Consider the following 27773-nt stretch of genomic DNA (forward strand, 5'->3'; position numbering starts at 1 on the left):
TTAGCCTCACCCTCCCTAGCTTACTCCGCTCAGTGACTTTTTCCCCCCATTGCCAAACTCCTCTACAGGTCCTCTTCCCTTCCCTTGTTCCAGCTCCTCTCCTCAAATTCCCTCCTTTCTCTCACCCCTGAGCGCTCTGCTCCATTGGGGTGATTTCTGGCATGCTCCTGCTCCTTCCCTTCCTCGCCCTGGCCTTGATGGCTTCCTCCTCCCCTTCTCCATCCTCCTCCTCGTCGGACCAATCCACCTGCTGCTGCAGATTCCCCCTGGAGCCTCTCATGCCGCTGCTCTTGAAGAACTGCCCCGTGCGGAACTTTGAGCGGAAGGTAACGAAGGAGAGGCTCTTGCTGCGCTGCTGCTTCCCCAGCACCGCGTCCTGCATCTGAATGTCTTCGTTTCCATTTATCTCTTCTACGCAGTCGCGCAGCACAGAGCGAAATAGCCGGGGAACCTCGTGGACCTCTGGCACCATCTGCGACACCATCTTCCTGAATCTACAGTGAGAGGAATAAGTGTGACCTGGGTGGACTCGGATCAAGGGTTTTTACAGTCAAGAGAAAGACAAAGTAACAAAGAAGGCAAAGGTAGACAGGTAAAAATAAAGGGTGAGGTGCCACTATCACCAAAGGGGCAGTGCAGTCTGTTTAAGGGGGTCCAGAGTCCCTTTCTACACCCCTGCTAAAGTAAAAACCCTGATTACGCAGTATGCTAGAAGTTGAATAGCCTTTAAAACACATTATTTAATAACATTTCTGCAGATGTGACTGTGATTGGTGGAACTTCAGTAATTACCCATGATATTTTTAACCCGAGAAATGACAAAAACAGCAAATAGTCACACTGAAGAACTGGTTCTTGTTCATTTTATTTAGTCACTTTTTGTTATAAACTTTGATAAAAGTTGTCAAAATTGAAGTTGAACAGTTCAACTAATTGATTCACCAGCAGATCCGTTTAGCTTTAGCCTTCTGTAATGCAGAATTAAACTTGTGGTAATCTGTTATGGGTTTGACTGAATCCCAAGCTCTCACTTCTTTCGTTTCTTCTCTAAATTCTACGCTCTCCCTCCATTTCAGGTTCCTCTCACAACTGGCTTTATCTCTTTCTCTTTTTTACTGTCTGCATCCTGTCTCCCTGGCTCTAGTTCTCACTCTCTTTTTGTCTGAATCATACTTTCTGTTTCAGTTACATTTCAGCCCTTTTCCTCCAAGTCCTACCAGTTTCCATCTACATGATTTCTCCCTGTGTCTCCATATCTTTCTTACCTGACGATGACTGGGCCACACTGTGCAGGAGGGATCTTGGCACAGAGGTCCTGTAGCTCCAGGAGGTCATTGGGAGTGAGCTCGTAGGGCTGTGGCGCCGGCGGATTGGCCAGCCAGCTGTAGTCGGCTGCGGAGGAAGAGCTGCGACGGCGGCGCCGACCCTCTGTGGCCCTCTCCAAGCGGATGCGCTCAGTGCGCTTCACCATGGCCCCCAGCTCCAGCATGAGAGTGTTGGTTACCAGCTCATCTGCAGTGCGATGGCCCGGCACTTTGGGCTCAAGGGTAAAAACAGCAGACCAAGGAAACATCTGGTAAAGAAGGACAGGGTTGATTCAGAGTAATGCAACTAAACAGTAGATATAACACGAGTCACATCTAACTTTAAGCACATTCATATTTAGCGTTTAGTGTATGAAGCAAAAGAGACAATTAGAAATCACCTCAACTGTCAATGAGTGCTAGATTTTTAAACATTTTGGATGCAAATGACTTTAAAATCCTCAGACAGTCACATTTGAAATACTGTAAAACTATATTTCATTGTGTGTATATATAATGTTACTCCTAATAGGTATAATATTGTATGTGTGAATGCAAATGTATGTGTGTATTCTTTTGGTTGTTATCAGAGGTTTTTAGTCTTACCTTCTTGCGTTACCAAGTTGCAGCGTATTCTCATCTGACAGAAATCCTCCTGTTGTTTAGTGAAGCCTCTGTCAGCAGCCCAGTGTGCAGCAGGCCTCCATCAGAGTGGATGTATCTCCTGTGGCTCCACACAGCTACCCCTGCCTGCTTTGCTACCTTTAGCGGCCCCTGGCAGACCGTGTGTGTACTTATACGAGGAGCGTGTGAGTTTGGGATTGAGAATAAATGTAATCCTGTATTAATAAAGAATGAGTGACAAGATGAGCTTACCCCATGACATGAGTGTCAGTCCGGGACAGCACTGTGTTTAGAATTACACAACAGTTTCAGACTGTTGGTTAATTAAGCTATTTATATTTCATTTTAACAACTTTTCTTTTGCAAAGGACTTTTAGCTCCCCTTTTATGTACAGTTGAAGGTTTCGGCTCATACATTGCAGTGGATTTTCTCAAATGTTCTTCCAACCATTTTGTCTGACAGAGTTATTCCTGGCAGTCATGAAATTTTAACTAGCATACTTTGTGGTTTCAAACTGCTAGGCATTCCATTACATCCAACACAGTCCTTGAAATAACATACAAGACCTCTGAGAAATGGTCTCCTACTGGGCACACAATAATCTTTCAAGCACACCTGTAATTACCAGCCTGTTATTTCCCAGTATTACGCTAAGAATACGTAACTACTCACACAATCCCTCTGTTTTACACCTATTAACTCTCAGGTGAAAGCATGTCTGCCCCACCAGACAGAACACGGCAATGTATGTAATTTAACTGCAGGCCCGTTGCTAGGTTTCCACACCACTCAGCACTGAGCCACCAAATCCCAGATTACATTCAAATCCAGAGCCTACCTGGAAGAATGAGCAGTTGCAACGCCCATTATAATCTAATTACAGTTATCTACCTCGACGCCGTTGTTGTTGTAACTAAAAGGGAACATGTCATGGATAAATGTTGGTAAATTAAATTTAAAAATACTATTAAAACACAACACAGTTTAAAAGTTTACTTCTATTGCTGCCTCAATATGTATCAAAAAGCATTAAACCATAACGCAATCATATAGTGGAAGGTTATATGTTTCAAACATAATACAGAGAAAACATCTATCAGGTCATTTCAATCGGTCACTCATGGGACGTCCAAGGTTGGTCCATTTATTCATCCATATATACATCCATATATATTAGAAATAGGGATTAATTAGGGATAAACCTAACTTTAATTTTAATACTTTAGTACTTTAGAAAGTAAGTATACTAACTATAACAATATTGTACACTGACTTTACCTGTGTACAGTATTTCTACACTGTGGTATTAGTACTTTTAAAATAAAATACCTTGGTATACAGTTGACCTTTTTAAGAATGCCGTCTTTAAATAAAAAATAAAAACATAACCCCTGTGTTCATCATAGAAAGGACTGATTAACCTCACAGAAATTGACGGAAGTATTGGTTGCCTAGATGTCTAGGCTTTGAAGTAAACTCTAACATCTGTCTGAGGTTCCTTTTACAACAGGAGTGAATTGTTGCTTTATTTCCATTTGAAATGTAACTATATATATACATATGTGTACATTAAATATATATATTCAAATCTTAAAGGGCCCCACTGTAAAACCGTAAGACTTGACTTATTTCACCATGAGACACAAAAACACAATCATGTGGGAAAATATCAGTAGAAAATCATATACAGTGCACATACTGTACATTACAAAGAGCAGAGGACCTGAAACACTACCATGTGGGATATCAATCCAGTAGTTGTAAATTCACATAATTCTGTTCGCATCAGTTTCTACTACATGGCTTCCAGCTGGACTGTATGCTTTCTCATTTCCAGACTGCACAATTAATATCTATACTAATAGTTTACAGTAAATTAATCACACAGAGGTAAGCCTGTAATGTCATCATAATAATGTAACTACGCAGTGTGACATCTCTCATTTCTGAGTGTGTGCATCCAACCAAGACAAACTTCAGAAGTGCTTCTATCAAACAGAAATCTTTTCACTATCTCCATGCAGTATGATTCAGTGGATTGACAGGTAGCTTGGGCCACTCTGATACAGTATCAAGTGTCTGTGGAAGTTAATAGAGGTGGAGCAGATTAATATAATTATTTAAAAAATAATTATTCATTAGCCAGTCATGAATGATGCTGTCCTGCAAAGTTTGAGTCTTTGTTTGAGTAGTGAGATGCAGTGAAATAATAGGAGGAATGTTATGGTCCTAATGAGAAAATAAGTGTGAAATGTTATTTTCAGAATTTATAATTTTCTCCAATGACATTATAGGTTTTGGCACCAAAAATAAATAAATCCAGCTCTTTTGAAATAAGTAAAAGTTGTGCATTCAAAATTCGACTTTTTTTAATTATTATTTTTATTATTAGTAAAATGCACTTAATTGTCAAAAGTCAAAGAACTCATTCTACAAATGTAATGGCTGTGACTGCTCCAGTGTTTACTTTTTTTGGCTGGCGTTGTATAACTACTAATTGTGGCCTTGGGCACTGATTCATATAAGCTGATTACTACAGTAATCTATACTAATTTGTTGAATTTAATACATTTATTAAATAATGATGTGTAAAATGTTAGTATGAAAAGTAATTTGCAACGATGTTTGGTTACTTTGCGTAATTATTTTGTATTTATGCACATTTGCATGTACTGTTTATGTGTAGGTTAATATGTAGTAAGTGAACACATCCTATACCTAATAATGGGTTTTTTTTTATGTTCAAACAAACAAAATAATAATAATTAAAAAATATTAGATAAGATTTTATTTGTCTCATCTTATCTAATATATTTTTTGTATTAGTGTAAGTGTTTGCTGACACGTTACATTGACACTGAGCGTCGCTAGAGGTCATCAGAGGTTCACATCACCGCGAGGAGTTTTCCCAAACAGTACCCTCGCTACGTCACTAACCCCCTCCCCGCCCGCCTCGTGCCTCAACGAGTCTGTTTCTGTTGGCTTGTCAGCTGCACGAGACGCGCGGCATCTTGTCTCAGATATTAAAGCTGTCAGTTAGCAGTTAGCGTCGATTCTATTTAAAAACCCGTTTGACCTTCTGAATACGGAAGAACTACAGATTGGGGGTACTTTAAACAGCGGTGTCAGAGGACCGTCACAGCTGTGTGAGGCTCCCCGGCGACTGGCGCCCTTTGTAACCCTGTGAAGTGAATGGTAAGTAGCTCTGCTGTGTGGTTAGCTTGTAGCATCACTGCTAGGTTAGTTGTCAGTTACTGACCGCTAATGGACCAAACACTAACAACAGGTACAAGGATGTGTCACGTCTGGTCACTGTGCGGATCTTTTGGGCTGTTTGTGATTGAATTTGAACTGTCATCCAGGCTTTCGTTTTTTGAAGTTGTGTCTTGATCTGTTTGAACCTCGTGATCAGAACAGGCCAGGGTCCAGCTTCTGGATCTCTGCCTCCTCCGTCCACATCCTAACAAACCTGTTTCCACGTCATGACCACTTTACTCATTTTGTTTGCCTCAACTTAAGCAAACAGAGTCACAGAGACTTATAGATCCAAGACTAAGATGGGGCATAATTACTTTTTCTTTGTTGGTGTCATTTTTAAAAAAAATAAGTTTCTTTATTTATTTATGAAGCGGGCAAGTGCACCTAAATTCAGTTCTTATATTACCACTTTTTTATATTTTAATCCACTGGTGTCTGCTTTCTTGACAACATAAAGCTGCTTTCTTATAGGGATTATATTTTGAGTGTTTGCTTCATTCATTATATTCACACCAGCCAGCCACAACATTAAAACCACCAGTGAAGTAAATAACACTGATCATGTGAAGTTCTCTGCTGAAACCTGGGTCCTGGCATTCCCCAGATAAGTCATGCACATGAATCCGGCCATCGATGTAAAAGAAAAGGTGATGCATCAGACTAGGCAGGATGGACACCCCAACTGGTTTGCAGCCACACAGCCTTATACAAAACAAAGTGATGCGCTGTGTTCTGACCTTTTTCAATCAGAACCCGCAAGAACTTTTGGATCAGACTACACAGGTCAACCTTCACTTCACTAGACCGCTGCAGACCATGAACGCCACGCAAGAGTTATAGTTTTGGAGATCAGTGTTTTCCCATTTTTTCTGCTTTTAAAACATAAGCTCTGAGGACAATATTTTTACTTTCTGCCCAATATATCCCACCCACTGACAGGTGCTATGATAAAGTTTATCATAGCACCATAACTATGATTATCAGTACATTAAAATGCTATCCTTAAACTAGATTAGTGTTGATAACAGAAGATTAATTCTCTAGCCATGGTTTTGTAAACATTTTCTGCTTTTCTCTTGATTATATCTTGTTACCTATGTTATGGACTGCTATTGACAACTTCACTTTGGAATTATTTTTAATATTTAATGGATGAGTCAGTATATTTCTTCTACTCTGAACTTGTTAACCAGACACTTGTTCTTATTAATGCATGGATGAAAGTGTCATCTTGATTAAGCTGAATGCAAACTCAAGTCACTGTACAGTGCGGGAAAGCAGGAAAACAAATGACACAACGCGTGTGCTATGTGTGAAACTATTTGTTTAAAGCCATGCAGTGACAGCTTTGGGGCTGTAAAGCATGTGAAAACTCTACAGGTTTGGCCAGGTCATCATTTTCAATCGGGCTTTTCTTCATTCCTTACTTTTCATGCGGCTTAAAAGTGTGTTTGTATGCAAAGTTTACCCATAAAAAAAAAATCCCAGTAAAAGCAGTGTTTATAGATTTGACTGTACGTGGTGCAAAACATGTGCTCTTGCAGATGTTTGAGATGGAATAGTTTTATTTTGAGCATGGAGTGCTGGTGGAACATTGCAGTCGGGCTGTGTTGGAAAACACTGAGTCACAGCTGCCCAACAGTGACAACCGACGTCTCCCTGAGAGGATAAAAGCCTTAGCAACATAATATATTCAAGACATGACAGAGCCGGAGGGACGGTCGATGTTTAGATGGCATGTTTAGATACATGTGTTATGGATTGGATCCTATTTAACTACACAAGCAGACGTAGCGCTACTGAGACCTTACTCAAGAGGCCTGTACTTCCTTCTTGGTTCAGACTGTGAGAGTTTCAGTCCTACTGGTGAATCCCATGCCTCCAGGAACTCTTTGGTTCCTGGATCTGCCAAGTAGACGTAGGACAGGTTATCTGCAGATTATATCATGGATGCCAAACACAATAAGTCACCTTGATTTCTCAGAAGTCCTCTCTCTATTTTGAATAGATAGGGAACGCTTGTGAACGAATCCAGAAGTAAACATTAACTTGTATTAGAGTGCTTGTTCTAATCTTATTCCTTTATCCTGTTCAGGCCCAGGCAGATAGAGATGAGCTGGGCTGAGGACGACTGGACGGTGGGGCTCTCTGGACGAGTCCTGCAGAAGGTGAAGGAGCTGCAGATCCATCAGGAGCGGCTGTCCAGAGAGAACAAGCAGAAGCAGCTGCAGCTGGACAACATCCATACCAGCCTTGAAAAACAAACTGTGAAGGTATGAGCAGCCAAATAAATTAATATCTATCTTTTATGTGCTATTATTCCATATGACATATGACTGCGAAGCATACTATTAGCAATATCATAATTGGTACTGCTGATATCGAGCACGTAGTTTGGTCAGAGTTGGACTTGATTCTGCTGCCTATTAAAAGGTTACGTTCTTCCATTAAATAAGTATAGTGTATACAGTCTTACTACAACACTATTAATATTCGTAAACATGTTTCTTTCCCTCTGCCTCATAAGTATGAGGAGGTGCGTGGGGAGCTGCAGTCTGTCCAGAGAGAGCTCCAGAGTGTTCGGGAGGAGGCCAAGGCGGCCGTGACCAGCAGGGAGCGACTGACCCAGGATCTTCAGACCAAGCAGGCCCAAGTATGCTCTTTGGAGGGCCAGCTGGATTCTGCTCGTAGCCTCAACAACAAGCTGACCCAGGAAGTGAAAAGGTCAGTGCAAGAAGAAATCATCAGGGACAGCTGGCTCTTTTATTATTGGTTTTGTTTCGACAGTTTGTATGTTGGATTGTATGCTGTATTGTATTGTTATGAACAGTGGACGTTTGAAAACTGATTCTTAAAACTACACCAAAACCCAGATGATGTCATTGCTGTTGAAGTGTTGCATAAGCATTCATTGGTATTGTCAATGGCGTCATCCTTTTAAAAGTTAAAGAAGTTAAAAGTTAAACAAACACATATGATTGGTTGATGTGTCACAACATAATGGTGCCATCAAGACCAGAGTAGTCGTTAAAGAAGCAGCTTTGGGACCAAACATCACATCACCCTACGTCTATGGCTTGGTTGCCTCTCTGGGCAGCTCACTGCTTCGAGTGTACACCCTCCTATGTGAACAATTGGATTAAATACAGAGAAAGAATTTCTTCATGAGGGTGCAATAAAAAGGGAAAAATTAATATTAAAATTAAATTAACTTCTTAACAGTGCTGCCGTCTAAGCTTCCTCTGTTTGCCTGTCCACGCTGACTTGTTTCTCCTTCGTCCCTTTCTTTGTGGCAGACTGGAGGCCGAGTTGGAGAAGCTTCAAAACAGCAGGCCAGCAGATACAACTCTGTTTTCTACACCGTGCTGGAATACAACCCCGCCCTGGGAAAACAATGGTACAATTTTATACATTTATGACTCTTCTGTTTATTCTCTGTGGCAGTTTCTTCAGTTTTTTCATTAGTGCACTATATAGAGCCCTATGGGGTCCGCGGAGGTACTGCAGGGGGGTTGCGAAAGTTTTGGTTGATTAGACTTTTTTTTTATATTCCCCCCGCAATTTTTTAAAAATGTCTTTAAGTACAAATATACATAAGTAGGGGGTCTTCGCTCCGTCTCTCCATCAGTTTGGGGGTCCTTGGCCTGGAAAACGTTGAAGACCCCTGCTATATAGTTTGAAAAATTGAATGGAAAAACCATTCCCAAAAGAGAAGGGAGGTAATAAATAACCTCCCTCAGTCCTTATACTTTCCCAGCCCTTCACTCTCTGGGGATTGTTGAGTTTGTCTTTCCTCTTTTGTCAACAAACCACTTGGCTGTCCACAATTCCTGTTCAACTCTGGTGATTGGTTGTAGGTGCTACGTTCAGTCCAGATGCTGTGTTTTTGTCCTGTAGGGAGCAGACAAGAGAGGACAGGGCAGCAAGATGAAGGACAGACCCGGGCGCTTCACATTCGGGTAAGTACCAGCATGTTTGTTATTACAGAGGTATGTGTAGGCTAATCCAAGATGATGGGGATTTTATCTCAAAGCTGTTGTTCCCTGCTTGGAGGATTTGTCTCACTTTGTATCTTTATTTTTTTCTGTCTTCTACTAACAGTCTTAACGGCTTAAAAACTCTAAGTAGTTGGGGTGGGCAAATCTGTTAATTAAAACGATGACCCTCTACAGACGAGAAGACTGAGAAGGCTTTCTAAGCAAAATCTCTAAATAGCTAAAACGAAGAGACCGTCTCAATTTTATCATGGTGTTATTTATGCTGTTGTTTAAAATGTGGTTGAGATAGATGTGACAATTGTTCTACTTTATGTAAATGTTTTCAACCTGGCTTAGTGATGGGGACAGGGAGACTTTTTATGTTTCAAAACTCAATAGCCAAGGTTGTTAACTTTATCCTTACACTAGAGCTCATGTGACGAGGTGTGCATATTTGCAGAAAAGCTCACAGAGTTTAACAACTGTATTGTTATCATGGCTCCCTTTTTAAAAGCAAAGTGCAGTCAGGTTAAAAATGATAAGGCTGGCATTATTGTTCAAAATTTTTATGAAAATCCAGACCGAGCTCTAACTTTAGTTTAAAAAAACTTTAAGTTTTTTACTAAAATAATTGGAAACAACAGTTTTTAGATAGAGTTAACCAAACGTGAGTGAATTGTTTGTTTGGGACTAAGTAAAGAGTTTTACATCTAAACTACACTGCCCATGATTGAACATGTATGACCAAAGCAGTGATGTGACATATTGATTTGAAATGTTTTTAGACATGGAAACTAACGGAGGAATATGTTATCCATATATACTGCTGGTTATTGTTGCTGGTTTTAGTCTTTCATTTTTACAATGAGAGAAAGCTAAAATATCACCAGACTTGGTCTCTTGTGCTACTTTCTACTCTTTGCTTAAGTTCCTCATCATGTGGGACATTTATTTACAGATCAAAAAATAATGTGTTGACTTTTCTCTCAGCTTCCCCACTCTTTCCTCAGTGTTTGTCATAATCATAAATATGCAGGAGATGTTGTACAGAGTGAAATATGTACTTAAGAAGTTTCATGAAGAGCAGTGAGTCATAATTAGTCAAATCTTGTTTATTTTATACTGAAGGAGCTCAAACCCTAGAGCACTGTCGTCTAAAAACTCTGCTAAATGTTCTTTCTAGTTTCACGTCCTGTTCCTGCTCAGCTCAGCTTGTGTCTTTTTTTTATCTCTCCTCCCTTCAGCAGCGGCTCCAGTTCTCGGACAAGCCCACAGCTCCGTTGCCACAACAGCAAAAGACCACTCCACACCGCCACCCTTCCGACCAATCGGATGTCTTCTCCACTCCCTTGGCAGCGTTTCCATGGGAACGGGATGACTCGCGGCCAGCAGCCAGGAGGCGACAGCCGCCCTCTCCCCAGACGCCCTGCACTGATGGCACAAATCAAGCCCTACCAGAGCAAGGGGTTTGTGGGAAGGGCAAGGAGCAAAAGGCGGATACAGAAAGTGAGTGGGGATGTTCGTTGGTCACCCTGGTAACATGAAGCTTCCAGTTTGAAAACATACACACATGCAACTCAGCCCAGCAAGTTTTATCCTAAAGAACAAGCCAATGGACATGCTGGCATCCATTTAACTGAGACAAGCTTCTAAAATGATCAGTGAAACTCTTAACAGCAGCGCAAATACATTTCAAGGTGGTACTCACAATAGTCAACATTAACCACCTTAATGTCAACAGATAATGTCAACAGAAATCGGAGACCAGCAGACTCTGGTCAGAATAGGTTGCTGCAGACTATAGATCATTAGTGTACCTTCAAAAATAATGAGACTTAAAAATAGACTGCAAATATAAATTGTGAAAAGTAAAAAGTAACAATTATGTTTAAAAAAAAAACAACTATTTATGGACATGTTGGTGTTCCTGATTAGTAAAAGGTCCCATGCTGATGTATCTGTACAGTATATTTATCAATCAGTGAAAAGAAGTGTTAGTGTTTAGTATTTTTATGAGATGTTGCTGCTCTGTAGCGACTCTCCACTCGGTAAAGCTATTTTAGGTGAGCAGGTCTGACAGAGAGAGTGGGTCTGTTCAAACAGCCATGGAAATGATAACGTTGACTAGATTAATTGAGAAGAGCCTGTTGTATCACTGCAGAGCAGAGGGACTTACACATCACACCTGCAACCATTTTAACTGTACGCAAAGATGGCAACCACTGTAGCCCTAAAGAGCTGAGAAGAAATAAAAACACTAAAATGATTAATGAAAACTAGACAAATGTTTCAATTTTTTTTAATAACAAATCAAAGTGCTAACATTTGGATTAAAACATAATGTGAAAAGTCTAAAACTAATTCAGAATCAGCTGCCAACACTGTACCCATACATAGTTAGTTTAAAATTTATTTGACCCACTTCACTGGAGCTGTAGTTATTTTTACCTTTGTCTGAGCAATAAAGCCAAATGAGTTTTACCTAGGGTGACCAGATCCCAATTCGCCAGACGTGGGACAAAGACTACGTTTGTGTGGGACAATGTGGGACAATGTGAGATACCAATGCATCAAGGTAGTCTAAAAGAACTATGAGAAAAAATAAACATTTCTATTCTGCCCCTTTGCTTACGGCATTACTTTGCCATCTGATTGATTCAGTAGCACATAACAGCCTGCAAATAAAAACTTAACAAATATATTTTACAATATAAATATATATAAAAACTTGCTTAAATGCAAATTTCCCAAGTTCACAAGGTGAGCAACACGTTTTGTCTCGCATTGTCTGTGTCGTTTCACGTCGTATTCACCTCCGTGTGAAACGGAAAAATGACTCAAGCAAACTTCACAGCAAACTTTACCAGACTCGCCTTGCATTGGATAGATAGTTTCCCAGTCTTTATTATAGCTGCATTTCCTCTTCTCAGTCGTACGGGTTGTGCTTCCCTCCATGTCTCGCGCTGCATGCCGTTCTGATCTGATTCGCATTGTTTGTTGTTGGTGGGCGCGCCGTTAACCTGCGTCCGCGTCCCAGTTTGATTGACATGATCAAACAGCCCGCCCCGACCCCTGATGACAGCCCTCACTGCTTTCTCCAAACAGCTATTTGATAAATGCCAGATTGTAAAACATGCATTTCGAAACTGGAGTCTGACTGTCAATAACAATGCGGGACAACGTCTCAATTTGCGGGACGTGTGAAAAGTAATGAAAATGCATGACTGTCCCGCACAAAGCGGGACATCTGGTCACCCTAGTTTTTGCCACTGATGATAACCTAGCAAACTGAGCATTAGTGAAGAAATTCAGTCGTCATGCACTGTATAACCTCAGCCACCGCTGTTACATAAGAGGTTGTGTAGAAATCACTGGCTCAGTTGGAGATTCGTCTGGCTGCTCCCATTCCAGCTACAGGAATATCTCTTACTGCATTTTATCATTCTGACGTAGCACTTCTCTTTCCCTCTGCTCTACAACAGATGTTTGTTTTTTGTTCAGAGGACGCCGAGGACTGGTCAATGTGAAACAATAAATGTTGACTTTAAGCTTTAGGGACACTGGAGGGGAGGGGCGCTGCATTGTTCACTTTGGCCATACTGTGTTTTTGCTGCTGTGTATTTTATTATACTCCTGTTCACTGTAACTATGTAAATCACATACACCTGCCAGGATTTTATTCTAATTTGTGTCAGTCACAGAAAAACAAAATGCAGGACGGTTATAATTTCACTAGTCTACCTAATAAACTGACAAGATCGTGTAATTAGGGGTAGGCAAAGTGTTGACTTTCACTCTGGCTTTAGAAATCATGGGGTTGGTCAGAGTTTATGACAGGAAGTGACAACAGCTGTGGTGGTCATTGATCCAGTCTCTATGGATTGACCCATTTGCGTCGACTCTAGCCGTGTGTTGTCCACTGTGCTGTTGGCTGTTGGTGGTCAGTTGTCAGACATCAAGGTATTGCTGCTGATCATGTAAAAACTCACCCTCTACTTACTCAATAACCGTTATCTGTCAGCAAACAGGGATTTTTTGTAAATAAGTCCTGAAAAAATATGAAAATTATGTTATTAGAGTAATATTTTCAGATACATGTCTACGATACCAGATTAATACAGCATAGATATAAAAAAAAAGTGAGTTGCAGTATGGTTCCAAGCATCGTTTACATGCACTTCCTGTTATGGTTTCCAGATGTTATTTTTATATTTCTTCAATTAGTTATTTTTTTCAAAACTGTAACTGTCTATGATGGAACTGTGTCTTTGTGCTTCTGTCCATCCACCAGGATCCTTATCAGAAATGCGGAGTTGTATCTCTGCTCTGGAGGAGGAGCTGACGAAGAAGACGGGAACGTTGAAGGCCTTTCAAAATGAAATGACGCAGAGCAAGAAGGAGCTCGATGCCAAGGAGCTCAACCTGCAGAGAGCCCGAGACGAGCTTAGTCTGGCGCGCACACGCATGGCACAGGACAGTGAACGGGTAAAAACTCACACTGCTGCTGATACTAATGGTACGACTGGTGGTGGTGCTACTGCTGAAAACAAATATTTCTTTGAAGCCCTGCTGTGTTTTTTTTTAACACACAATGGGTGTTGTCCTCATTTATCACAATATTTCTCTTCCCTGAGAAAATATCTGGAACTTTCAAAACCTAAACCAGAAAAATCAGCGTCATTTTTTCCCCCTTAGTGCTGTAAAACAACACAACCATCTGGCATGCATGTGTAACACAAACGATAGACTGACAAATCTCCCATTAATTAACGCTTTCCTGATGTTAGAATGTCATTAGTCAGCATTAAATGATTAAAACAAGACAACAAATGTGTGTTCAAATGCACAGCAAACATATTATTGTTTTTGTTTTTTTGTCAAAACATAACAATATGGGTGTGACACATTCAAAACCCATGATGTTATATAGACTTAAAGGTATTCTGTTGTTATGGAGTTGTGAAGTGGGAGTAAAAGTCAAATTTTTCTTTGTGCCTGTTGTTGGAGACCGTCTGTGATTGGACTGGTGTGATATTGTACTGATTAAATCATATGTTCAAATGGCAAACAACTGAATTAAGTAGTTTCTGTGCATAAAAAGTCAAAGTTAGCAGGAAAAATGATTGGTGAAAACATAAACCCGTGCTCTCTGTGTAGGGAGACCGTTTGTTCTGTATTATGTAACATTAAGGAAGTAATTTAAAGTAAAAACGGTTTAAGAGCACATGTGTGTTCTTACGCTGCAGGCATCAGGAGCTGAGCAGAAGCTGAAGCAGCTACAAGAGGAGCTGAAGTGTCAGAGGCAAAATGCAGAGAGCAGCCGACTGCAGCACCTACAACGCACCAAGGAGCTGGAGAAACAACATCAGAGGGTGAGACAGACACAGAAACAACAGAAAAGATTCAGATCTGGGTTTGCTTTTATTTTATTCTCTCTCCTCCACATTAACAGCTGAAGATGATGTTTTGTTGTTTCCAGGATTTGACAGAGCTCCAGAGGGAGCGGCAGAGTCTGGAGAAGCAGCATCAGCAGGAGGTGAATAAGGTCAACCAGGAGCTCCAGCAGGCCAGGACGCTGCACAATGCCCTGCAGGCCCAGGCTGACAAGGTACACACAAGTAGGCCAACAGGTCTTCTAATATGCATACTGCATTTCTCAAGATATGGTCTGTATCAACTCTGGAAACTGTGATAAATATTTTTTACGCTTCGGTTGATACGTCTGTCCTGTTTTCTCAGCTGTTTCCTATTTCTATTTCCTGCTTTCCCATCTCTCTTTCTCCTGGGACTATTTTTCTCATGTGTACCAAAGATCAATAAACTTATCTCACATTTTCTCCCATACTTGCTTCTTGCCCTTGTTGTTCTCTCTCTCTCTGTTTCACTCTCTTGCTCTCTGTGTTTCTGTTTTCTCTCCTCCCCCACCTGCTCTCCTTTCTGCTCCGTCCTCCTCTCCTCCTCTCGGTTTCTCCCCAGTGGAAAGGTTGAGCAGTAAAGGTAAAGACGGTGTGAGTGAGTTTGATGTTGCTGAGTGCTTTGGCTATAGGAGCATGAAACAAACTTATAAAGTGTAACTTGTGTGTGAGAAAAAGTCAGAAAGAGAAGCGTGAAGGAATGGCTGCAGGATGAGGGTGAAGATTTGTTTAATGTGTTTGAGGCATGTTGCATGACGTGTTTTGTTTTAACACGAAAGAATGCTGTTTATCAGCAGAACAAAAGTTAATCTCTCGTCCAAAAAAATAATATATCTTCAATCTTAATTCCTGTGCCTCTCGACATGGTGTAAAACTTGCTCACAAGGTCTGTTTATTATATTCAGTGTCCCCTATAATTTTCCTGCAGGCTTTTTGTAAACCACACAGATTTTTATCTTGTTTTATCTGATAAGGCTCAAGAGAGTCGCACAATAGAGGCACAGTTTCACACAAAGTCAGTGACATTGGACATTGAACTTTGAACAGTGAGCAGTTTATACAAGCTTTTGTGGAATTTGCATTTTATAAATTATCTCAACAGGAAAAATGATCATTTCCGGACTGATTGTGTTTACAATAATTTAATAATGTGCAGAACTGGTGGGAAGCCGATCAGCTTGAGTCTTTGTTAGTTTTCCTTCAGTGGTAGACAATCTATTACACAACGCCAAGGCTCTCTATTGATCACTGGTTGCTGTCCTGCTTCCTGTCCCAATTCCTGTACTTGGAACAACAGCCATTCGTTTCTGCTTTGTTGTTCTTACCTCTTCCCCTCATTTCTTTCTTTAATCCTTTCCCTCCAACCTTCTTTAAATCCACTGCCTCTGTTATCCAGCAGCTAACGAGTAATAATTTCCTCAGCTGTCTCTACAGAAGCAAGCGTTGGACAAAGAGCTGGACGCTCTGAAAGAGAAACTGAAGTGGACGGAGGGACAGCTGAAGGAAAGCCAGAAGAAAGAGACTCAGACACAAGCCAAACTGGCGGTAATGCACACACGTACACACAGACACAGAGTCTACATTCGTCAATTATTCAGTAGATGAGCAGCAGGTGGAAAATGGGCTCCATGAATTTTTAAACATCTTAATGTGCCATATGTTAGCCAAATATTTTGATAATGTGTGATATTTAAATAAATAATAAATGAATTGTGGCGTCTTCAATCATTCATAGCAACAGAAAGAATTTCATAAAGCTAAAAAATACTTGTGTAATTTTTATTTTTATAAAATACCGAATCTGTATGTATGTCTCTTTATATGTAGCTCTCAATATGTTGGATTTGCACAAACACAAACATTTCATGTAAAAATGACAAAATGCTTCCCTCCTTAAAGTTATTACTGACTTAGATTTAAACAGATTTCTCTTTAAACAGAGCTTTGTTGATAAATGCTGACTCCAATGAAGCTGAGGTTGGATTTAGCATTTAATTAGCTAAATGCAATCAGTTCTTACTGCTGTGGGATCCACAGCTCAATTAGATTTGACTGGGTCTAATCCACCTAATTTGATTTTTTTTTTCCCCCTCACATTAGGAAGCGGTGCGTGAGGCGGAGGGTGTGGCAGTGAATCTGGAGCAGAGCAGGAAGAGGGAGCGAGCTCTGGAGGAGGAGGGGAGGAGGCTGGTGGAAGAGCGAGCCGACGCCCTGCGTCTCCTCAAAGAACTGCAAGGTGAGGAGGCTGCTGTGTGTGGGAGGACGAATCCATAAGATACCGTATATTATAACATATGAACCATATGATATGTTATTAAACTGGAATTCTTGTAGAGAGAAGGTCAAAGGTGAGGAATTAGAAGGCATGTGGTGTCTGATTATAGACACTAAACCAGAGACAAGTGATTATCTTGGGGTTTAGTGTGTTTCATCTGAGGGACTCGTTGCTCTCTGGGTTAATTGTCATGTTTTAAAGTTAAAATGATGACTGTTTGGCTTTAATGTGCCTTTCAGAGCATGTCATCATAATTTCCCTGAACTCTGAAAGACTGTTATCCCAGTGCTGCCCCCTGCTGGTCAATCTGTCATTCTCATTAAAATACACTTAACATTCAAACAAATACCCTCTTTTTAGTGCATGTGGGATCTGTAGATTAAAAATATATGTTTTTTTATTCTTTTATTTGTTTCTCTTTCCTTTTCAATCCAGAACAAAAATCTGCCCCACCACCTCCTCCACAGCCCGGCCAGTTTTGCCCTGTTGTACAAAGTTTTTCACCGCAGTCTTCATTTTCTCAACCACCTCGACTGTCAGCCCAAACCAAGAGGCCTGCTGCCACACGAACTGACCAGAAGAGAGAAGAAGAAGATAAAGATGAAAGAAGAGCAGAGGTTACGACACCATACCCTCCTGACAGAGAGCCAGGAGAAGGAATAGACTCTGAACACATCAGTGTCATTATCTCCCCAGACACAGAGTGTTTACAAAGCACAGGGCACAGAAGAAAGAGTAATGAGGAGGAGAACAACAGTAATAATAAGATGATAAAAAGTGACATCTCTGGTCCAAACAACAGTGGTTCCTCTTACTCTGCTGCCGATTTCCCCATCAAACCCTCTAAAGATGGTGATCGAGTGACAGATCCCGACCACACCCTGTCGCAAACTGCTGAAAAGACACCTTCTCTCACATCCAAGCAGACCACCCCTCCTGAAGACCTCAAGAGGGAGAATGCCGTGTTGCGTTCTGAGCTTCACGACGTACGTGACGAGCTCCAGAAACGACTAGAAGACCTTGAATCCCAGCGACGTGCCGAGGCAGAAGCCAGAGCTCGTCTGAAACAGCTCAGCCGCAAACAAGCCAGCCAGGCTGTGGAGAGGGAGGAGAAAGACAAGGAATGGAAGACACAACTCGAGAGTGAAAGGGCTGAGACAGAAAGACTGAGGAAGGCCGTGTCTGCTTTGGAGGTCGAGATAAAGAGAAGAAGTGATGAAAGAGACCAGGAGGGGGGAGAGGAGCAGAACGAGGAGAAAACTAAAGAACAAGAAGACAGGGAGAGTGAAATGATAGAGCTTAATATCCAGCTGAAGAAGCAGCTAGCGGAGGTGAAAGCACAGCTGGCTTTAGAACGTGAGGAGAGGAACCAAATATCAAACTCAGACGCTGATGAAAAGAAGGAGCTGAGCACAAAAGTGGCAGAACTTACAGCTGAAGTGGAAGAACTAAGAAACGTATTAAAAGAAAACTCACAAGAAGAGGAGAAACACTCAGTTGCCAACAGCCCTCTGACGTACCTGACTCTCCATGATGACGAGCTCAACTCCAACATTGTCTTCTGCGACAACAAACTCCTCCCTTCACCAGAGCAGCACCACCGTTTCTGCCAGTCCACCAACCAACGCAACATGCATGTGTCTCAGGCAGACCTGATTCAGGAAGACCAAAACGTGATAGATCCTGAGCCCTTACCTCCGTCAGGTGATGTTCAAACAGGTAAAGTGGTCACTGACCTGGAAGACACCAGACCAATCGGAGGCGGTGAGCTTGTTGCCTCAGATTTGGCAAAAGAGGTGGAGCGCCTTCGAAAGGAGTATGCAACGGAGAAGGCACGTGCTAACCAGTACCAGGTTAAACTGGAGGCCCTGCAAAGCCAGGTAAATAATTGCGGATAGATGGAAGAATAGTTAGGAACAATATAACTGAAGTTGACTACTAAAATCTGCTAACAAGTAAAGTTTTAATGTACCTAATGTTCTTACAAAGAGCAGCTACTGAAAGATGAAAGATGTTTCTGTAATTATCACCGAAACTATAACTCCCACAGCAGGTTCAATCATAGACCTCTGTATCTGTTGGGTGCCTGATCTAAAGCTTGGTTTATACACTGTTGTGAATATTCATATTTGTGTGCTGGTGTGTCGGCATTGCTCTGTGATTACGCTGTAAATGGCTCGTCTGCGGCTTGTCATCTGTGTCCAGTTAGCACTCATGAGTCAAAATGAAACAAAGATGCTCGTACTGGAGTTGAACTTAATAAATGTTGAACAGCTGCATTTACTGAAATGCCTGCTCCTCACCACAGACAGAAGACGTCTCATTAGACAGTGTTTAGGAGGCAGAAGTAGACAGGATTTTCTGTACTTGTCCGGTCGCTGAGTGACGTGAATGAGGAACAGCAGATCAGACCAATCACAGCTGTTCTGTTCTGTTTGTGTCGTGTTGTTAGGTTTCTACAGAGGTGCACGTCAGGGCACGGTGTAGGGCACTGAGCTAGATTTGACACAGAACCATAAATCTGGTAACAGGAGGCAAAACCTCGGTACTGATGCAAATTATGTATTAGACTCTGTGTGTCCAGTAAGATGATCCGAGCTCTCTCTGTGTTCCTCATTTACAAGTGGTTAAGATCATTTACATTTACCTCACTAACTTCACTGCGTGTACTCACCCTTTCAGCCTGTAGGTACCTAGTTTGCAGATAAATGCAAATGTTTGAGCTGACTGAAGTACACTGTGCAGTAGAATAACCTTTGACCTTTTTAAAATGTGCACTGTAAACTGTTATGAAACACAGGCTGCACAAACTGAAGCGGCTTATTACATTTTTCTGTTCAAACATTTTCTCCGTTCCTCTTTCTCCTGCAATCTGATTTTGTTCTCAGGTGACACGTCAGACCCAGCAGCTAACAATGGCCTTTGAGAAGCAGACTCTGCACATCTCAGGTCTTCTTTCTGAGCTACAAGAGAAGGAGAGCGCCCTCCTCAGCCAAGGAGAGGAACTGGTTCGATGCAAGCAAGAGCTGGACGGCCTCAAGAATAATGAAGAGGAAGAGGTGACGTTGACAGTCAAAGAGTCGGGTGAAGGGGGAGAAAGAGGGGAACGACGAGATGAAAAGTTGGCGGAGGTCTCAAAGCAGCTGAGTCAGGAGAGGGAAAGTACTGTCACGTTTCACTCTCCAAATTCACCGGCACATGACTTCACTGCACCAAAAGATGCAAGTCAACCAAAGATGGGGACATTGGCTACTGTAAAGCCTTCATCTCGTGGCAGTAAAGATGATGAAGCGATGTGGCCAGGAGAAAATCCAGGCTCCGTAGACTCAAACAAGCCTCAGAATCACCATGACTCTGCTTGTGTGATGGCAGAGGATCAATGCAGTCAACAGGAAGGAACAGCAGACATGGTCACAGAACTGCTCGCTCTCCAACGGGAAAATCAGCAGCTGAAACAAAGACCAGAGGGCTGGACTGTCTCAGAAACCACAAACCCAACATTACAGTCTGACAGTGAAAACCAAGAAGACCAAGTCAAACAAGGCCAAAGCACCATGAAAGTGTCCTGCTCGCCAGAGCCGACTACACGTAGTGCACAAATCATGATTGAGGGACCTGAGTCGCTACTAAAGAATGTGAAGCGGATTGAAGATGAAGGACAAGATTTAGAAATGGACGATACGGGAACCACAAGAGCTGAAGAAGAGAGTAATGAAGTGTCTGAGGTCTGCATTGACCAGCTACAGCAACAGGTAATGACCGTGAATTATCTCACACAAGGATGTGACTGATGTAAATCTCTGTTTTATTAACAAAAGATGGAAAATTAAACATATAAACAGGTTTACAGTGGAGACGTTGGTAATCTCCACAAGGAAACTGACTTCAAGTCCTTCTCTTACATTAACACAGTTGCACAAGTTATCTGAAAACTCATTATTCTCGTACTTTTCTTCAGTGAATTTAATATTTCCCTCCTGTCCAGGTGGAGGCGCTGCAGATGAAGATTCGGGCACTCTCTGTGGAGACCCAGCAGCAGACCGAGGAGCTTGCCATGTGGAGACTGTCCTCCCAACCACCCCCAGCGTTTGACCAGTTCAGTGCCAGCGCAGACGATCAGATCTCTGCTATCAGTCCAAACCAGCAGCAGACAGATGAGCTCGTCCAGAGCCAGCCTCTAACTGTTGAGGCTCAGGTTCAGGCACACAGTCTGGATCCTCAGAAGTGCCAGGATAACATCACAATCATCAGAGAAGATGAGTTATTCCTTAACTGCTCCTCCAGCAAGCTGCAAGGTCGCTTGTTGTTTTCAAGGTAACTCACAACAAGGCTCAATACATGTGTAAATATAGTGGTGACAGGGTGGTAGTGCATTTGATCAGTCATTATTGAGTTAAACATGTATATCTAAGTTGATTACACACATATATATTTAACAGAGTTTTATGTGTGACTACTAGAATTAATATTTTTTCTTGTTTTGCCACAAGACTCCAGAACAGCATCCATCCTGAACCAAAGACCGTCCATCCCTCTAAAAAGATGACCGCACTTCAGGATTATAATCAGGACACCGCCATGATTGACCAGGTGATTTTATTCAAACCATCATTCGCTTCTACACCAAATGTTCTTGTTTTAGGAATATTTCAGCAAAAAATCCCTTTGTGCTAAGTCAGTGAAACACATTTAGAAAGAATGATAACAATGCATTTTTCCGTGATGCTTACGGGTCAGTTTCCAGAGAATCTTCGAGGAAGATGTGGCGTATGTGATAAAGTGAAAATAACAGGAAAAGCAAAGAGAAGAATGGTTGGAATTTGTTGTTTTCAAATTAAATAACTCCAAATCAGTGCTATCCAGAAAATATCAGTGTACAGCCAAAATACGAACAAGCCGAAATCTGTTTCTGGGGAAGGATACAGTTCAACATATATGTGGAATAAAGGTTTATATGAAGCTATTTTCGTACTAAACCAAACAGTACTTATTGTTTTCATAGATGTTGAACACCTGTAAAAATATGCAGTTATTTTTCATATCAGAATTAAACATTAAACCTTTAATGACTGTGTTTTTTATTTCTCTTGACTCAGGAATCTGAAAAAGAAAACCAGGGGATTAACTTCATACGATGGTCAGACACTTGTCCAACACAATACAAAATGAAGACAGACACTGAGCTCATCCAAATGTCACCGGAGAAAACGGCGCCACTACACGCAGCCAAAGATCCTCAGAAATCAAATCAGTGTCACGCAGAGAAACTTGAGGCCAAACCAAACTCCTCCAGAGCCACCGGCGAATTAAACACAACCTCAGATGTCAGGATAGAAATGAAAAGTGTCAGCAGTCAAACAGAGGACAGCCTGTATCCTCGTGCCGTTCCAACAGTATGTGTGAACACACAGACTGTGGAGGAGGAGGAGGAGGAAGATGAAGAAGAGGTGGTGGATTCTCCTCCGGTCTCCCCCATCCCACTATCTGAGGTGGCGAAGTCTGGAGATAAATTGTTACTTTCAGGTACTTTCCCCATCCCGGCTGACCCGGCCCGCCTGGCTGAAAGAATCCGCCGCAACAGGACGCAGCTGTCAGCCGCCTTTGACGACACAGAGTATGAACCCTATGGTCTGCCGGAAGTCGTCATGAAAGGTGACTTTGTTAGCCGTAGGTTTGGGTGTTGAATAATATTAGTTATAAAAATAAGCCAGATGTTCCCTCCAGGAGTCGGCAGAGCCCAAAAATGGAGCTAAAAGAGAGAGCATAGTAGACATTACATTATGTTTCTCTGGAGTTGCAGCATTATAAAAACAAGGTGATAAGATAAGTAACTATCTTCAGTATGCCAAGGAAATCCCTTTTTGCAGGCACCTCTGTTTATGTTCTCTTTATATGTGCTTTCACTCTCTGTCCTTTATCTGCTTTCTACTAATCCTCATATTTATTCTTCTGTCTCCCTGTCTTTCCATCACTCAGGCTTTGCTGACATCCCCAGTGGTCCCTCATGTCCCTACATTGTGAGAAGAGGTTTGCTGGGGACAACAGTTGTTCCCGTCTCTCAGAAAAACACAAACAAGGTGGAGGAGGAGGAGGAGACTGATTAAAACACAGCATCAGGTAACTTCCGGAGACTGTAACATAAACACTAAGAAACACCGGTTTAGATATTCATGTCCCCAGTAATTCAAAGATATCATAAAATAATATCAAGGATACGTTAGCCTGAGTTTAATTAATATGTAGGTTCATCATTATTGACGAATGGAGAGTTCATGATAGGGCTAGGGCTAGGATAGGGATAAGCCTAATATGAATAAACAGTGGGTTATAGAGGAGTAGTTAGAACTTTTATAAATATAAAATAAATATAAATTGTACCTCATAAAATGTACTTTTCTTTTCCATCTTGAAGTAAATGCGTGGGGACTCCTATGTGGGGTTTGTTTTCAACACCAACCTTCAAATAACTGAAGATGATTGGACAACACGACAGCAGGAAAATAAAAAACAATGAGCTAACGTTTCATAGATGTAGCATTGCTGGTAAAGAAGACAAATGCAATGATCATTTGTGCACTGTACAGTGATTTTTAATGCAAAAACAAATGTTCATCATTCAGTCACAGTTTCTACAGAGTGAGATTTGCTGCATTTTCTTAGCATCATAAATAACATATCTTTGAATTTTGGACTGAAACCTCCAAAGAAGAGATCGCTTTTCAACATATTAGTGAATGAAAATAAGTTGTATAACAGTTATGTAATCATATTAATTTAATTTTGGTCTTTTGATTAAGATTTTGATTCTGTCCGAGTCTAAAAGACGTTCTTTTATTTGCACGCTCTGCCTTGTTTACAGATGTGGTGGAAAGACGTGACCTCTGAGTGATGGACGAAAGCAGCTGCTCAGAGACGGACGGCCCAACAACTCGACGCACCTCAGGACCTTCAGACCAAATAAAGGGACCGGTTTGAAAAAGCTGCAATCAGCCATGGACCTCTGTACATGTGAGTGCAGGTAACTGGGCCTGCACTGACATAATAAACACCAGCAGTCTTTTGATGGTCACTAGTTCATCCTCAAATTGCTATGTGGAGACGTATCTGTTCATCACACTGCCTTCACTGTACGCCCACCTGTATATTTAGTTAGAGAAGTGGTGATTAAGTGATGCTTGTTGATGTTTCTTCACTTTTCCAAAGGGATTGTTTAGTTTTTAGTAACTCAGAACGAACCTACGAGCCAAGCCTCGGCTTACTTTGAATGAAACAGTGCCTACTTGGTGTTTTTCTAAACAAGCACTTGTCAAGATAAGTTTGACTTGTTTTTCAAAAGGGCGAAGCCAAGAGAGGCCTGTTGTGAAAACACGATGTATATTTTCTTCTTGAGGTGGCTTATTTATGGACACTTGAATGTGTTTCAGTAAACGGCAGGTGTTTACAACAAATGTGTGAAAGCATATAGTGTGTGTGACACGTTAGCTGTGAATATGAACATGTGTGTCCTCATCCTGATGTTACTGTTTGTATATGTGTGTGTGTGTGTGTGGGAGGGAGTGTGGTGAGGACATGTCTATGACTCAGTCTAACCTCCATTGGTTTCCAATCCATGTATGGTGATACGCACTGAGCTCCCTCTCTCCTCCAGCTCTGCTTCTCTGTCCTACATTAACAAGCAGTCGGTGTTGGTGTAACAATGAATTTACCAAAAACCCGTGAAGCTTTATTTTGTTAGAATACAGATAAACTGAGGTGGTGTCTTATAAAGGATGGGATGTAATTTATTTGATTGATGTAAGAGTTTTGTCTTGCTCATTTTCTTCCTGCTCCACAGACGACACTCTCTTATGTGTATGTACACTGTAAATTTAGTAGATGAGTTTGGATTTGATGTCCAGTTAAAAGTCGTACCATTTGCAAGATTAGTTCACAGGATAAGTTCACATTTTTCAAGTCTACTAAAACTACACTCAATTGCCACTTCCATTAGGTGCACTAGTTAAAATGATTGTATTCTAATATAACAGTCCTGCACTAAATCTAAGCTTCATAAGTGATATTGTTCAGTTTATGCTGAAACGGTGCATGAAAAGTGGTAATTCACCGTATGATCATTTTAGAGGACGGTGTTTGTGGTGCAGTTAAACTGGACTGAATTAAACACTGAAGTGTTTCTGGTATTTAGAGCACTGACTAAAATGGGGTTGTCAAAGTAATAGAAACATGTTTCAGTACAACACAATGCAGTTCAATAGTAGAACAAACAGTTAAATCAACCGCTCTCTCTGTTTTTAAACAAATTCTAAATGCCATAACCTTTATCAGGATAAGATTCAGTGCAGGACTGTTATATAAGAACAAATTTGTTTTAACTGGTGTACCTAATGAACTGGCAAGTGAGTGTATGTTCACATTTACTCATGTTCATGGAAAGAGTTACTGGGAGTTAATCTCAAAATCTGCAAAAACCAAAGCTAATTTGACATTTGAACACGGTCACACCAGAAGGTGGAACAGCAAACTTAATCTCTGTCTCTGTGAAATATGTCCTCTGGGAACTTAAACATACTCGCAGAGTTATTAATGACGTTGTCAGCAACACTTGGAGAGTCAGTTAGCACTGACACGTAGACGGTATGTAATGATATTTAAATGCTGTCTATGCTCTGATAGAAGAGGTTAAATAAAAAAGGGAATAGTGCAACACAGTTAATAAGCTACACTGCATTCTGCATCCTTAAAATGTCAGTGCTGTTAAGATGTCTTGATTTGGCGTCAAAATTGACTTAAGATGGAATTTTATGTTTATTTACAAAGCCTGGGAGCAAAACCACTGCTGTGATTCCACTGGAATAAAGTGAACACATTAACGATGGTGTGACCAGCCCTTCAGCCAAATCAAATGAGACCAATCTTCCGAAGTCACAGCTCTAAAAACACAAAAGTTACACTGTTTTAGAAAAGTTATTTTCAGCCTGAATTAACAGGGGAATGATTAAACTGACCATCAACTTTTTTTAATATTAATAAATAATGCGTGTGAGCATTATTTGTGTCCTTCTTGAAAACAATGTGAATCTTTCCTTCAGAAACTTGTGCTGAAGATTTGAAACGTATTCGTGTTCAGATTGGAGTGATTTGGTTTTTTTTTTTGTGTGTACATTTTATTTATATTATTAGAAGTCGTCTCCAGATTGTGGCTTGTTGACTCAGTCAGGACACAGAGGACTGTTGCTGCTCTGAATCAGTGCCGATGCCATTCATCTTCTGCACAGACACAAACAAACACACGCCTCACCTCCCTCTCAGCTGCCTTCATATCTCTGGGATCTGTAGTCTTTGGGCAGTCTAAACCCGAGGAGGGAAAGTCACTGTGTAATTATTTTTTTGCCTTCTTTTGGACACTTTTATGTGAATGTATCTGTGTTGTGTTTGCGGCTAGAATAAAAGGCTTGCTCTTAATTTAACTGTTGTGTCTGAAAAGTCAGGCCGTGAATTTGTGATTTGTTTCTTTTACTGCTGGCGTGCAATTAAGTCCAAATGAGCTGCATGGTCCAATGAAGAGAGCCTCAAAGTGTTTTTAGGTGGAATATCTTGGTTAAATCACAGAACTATTTCCGCAATTACGCAGAGTCCTCTCCCTTTGCCTCTCAGTCACAAACACATTGTTGAGAAGGTGCCGAAAGCTTTCAAGGGGCAGATCTAGATCAAAGAAATGAAAGAGTCAATGGAAGAGTTTGGCTTTCCAACTTTAGAGCCTGTTTTATTTCACGATGCAATTCTCTTAAGTGCTAGAAAAATTGTGTGGACCATAACTCTTGACTTTGAAGAAACAAGTGTCTCTTTTTACTTCCCAAAAAGACAGAGGTTTGAAAGACGAAGGATTTAGAGAGCTAAGCCCCCCCATGTCCTGCTCAGGAAACTCCGGGTCCTCTGCTCTTCCTCTGCAGTGACGGCACTTAATCACACTCACAGTGCTGTAATGGACTTCACATGTACTCGCACGCCTCTGCCTCGTCCCTTTCTTCATCTCCTCCTCCTCAGAGGATCTGCTCTCCTCTGTCATAGTGATGTAGGGTCACGAGAATGGGGAAACACCTTCCAAGGAGAAAGCACACTTGCACTCTTACAACACACACACAAAGCTGCTTCAGTGCTGAATAGTGAGAGAACGGCACATGCTGCAGGAGGTGGACGGCAGGATTTCTCCAAACGGAAGGTAAGACGAAGGTCTTTCGAGGAGCTGAAAGGCTACTTTTGAGGAGATCTGTTGTTTTAATGTCTCCAGATAAGCAGAAATATTTTTTTATTTTTTTTTATCTTGCATGCTGCTCGGATTTGGATGCACGTGTCGCTCTGAGGCCTTTTCTCTAATCAGTCAGTCTTTACCCTTTTTTAATTAGAAGTTACCAAGTACAGTAGCAGAGTGTCACCCTGACTTACAAAGGGATGCTCTGTGGACTCTTAACATTCCTGCCCATATGAGTTCTGTCAGCGTCGGATCTGTAAAGGCCGAGGTTTAGAAAGAACTCGCTCCGAAACTTAATTTTCAAGATTTATTTGATTGCATTCCTGCTAGTGCAGCTGCTGCGTTTGACCGTTTCATTGAAAACTGTTTTTTGGTTTTGTAGCCTCGAGGCGAACCGTTCTCTACGCTACTTCTCTGGCCTTAAACAGTCCCGTCATTATTTTAGAGCATAATATTTTCCCAGAGCATGAAACCAGAGATCCAGAGTCGTAACCTGTGATCTCCTTCTGACGTCAGTGTGGGCTCTCTGATAAAGAGCCAAATACTTTAGGGGGGTAACTGCATTTAAAGGAGTTTTATTTTCTCACCCTTTGCTGTGAATTGTTGAGTCGGTCTTCATGTTCATCTCTGGAGGTTTGTGGTGGGAGAAATTATTTGTTTCAGGCGCATTC

At 41.3% G+C, this 27773-nt stretch overlaps 2 protein-coding genes across 2 annotated transcripts; one reads left to right on the plus strand and one right to left on the minus strand.

The window, feature by feature from the left end:
- Window positions 1-26: 26 nt before the first annotated feature.
- LOC311491501 (protein RD3) lies at window positions 27-3370 on the minus strand. The gene is made up of 2 exons (XM_084549436.1): window positions 1266-3370; window positions 27-494 (listed from the first exon to the last, which is right to left on the minus strand). The coding sequence occupies exons 1-2, from the start codon at window positions 1571-1573 to the stop codon at window positions 122-124; spliced, it is 681 nt and encodes a 226-aa protein (XP_084405562.1). The 5' UTR covers window positions 1574-3370; the 3' UTR covers window positions 27-121.
- Window positions 3371-7244: 3874 nt separating this feature from the next.
- Window positions 7245-26355, plus strand: LOC311491343 (uncharacterized protein). Its single transcript, XM_084549248.1, has 17 exons — window positions 7245-7460; window positions 7715-7996; window positions 8410-8584; window positions 9085-9146; window positions 10409-10670; window positions 13456-13649; window positions 14411-14536; window positions 14644-14772; window positions 16001-16123; window positions 16679-16814; window positions 17289-18733; window positions 19742-20605; window positions 20839-21167; window positions 21344-21443; window positions 21950-22505; window positions 22830-22970; window positions 23713-26355. The coding sequence occupies exons 1-16, from the start codon at window positions 7299-7301 to the stop codon at window positions 22955-22957; spliced, it is 5073 nt and encodes a 1690-aa protein (XP_084405374.1). The 5' UTR covers window positions 7245-7298; the 3' UTR covers window positions 22958-22970; window positions 23713-26355.
- The last annotated feature ends 1418 nt before the right edge of the window (window positions 26356-27773 follow it).

This window comes from Chelon labrosus (assembly GCF_963514085.1).
Source record: "Chelon labrosus genome assembly, chromosome: 8".
Taxonomy (NCBI): Eukaryota; Metazoa; Chordata; class Actinopteri; order Mugiliformes; family Mugilidae; genus Chelon; species Chelon labrosus.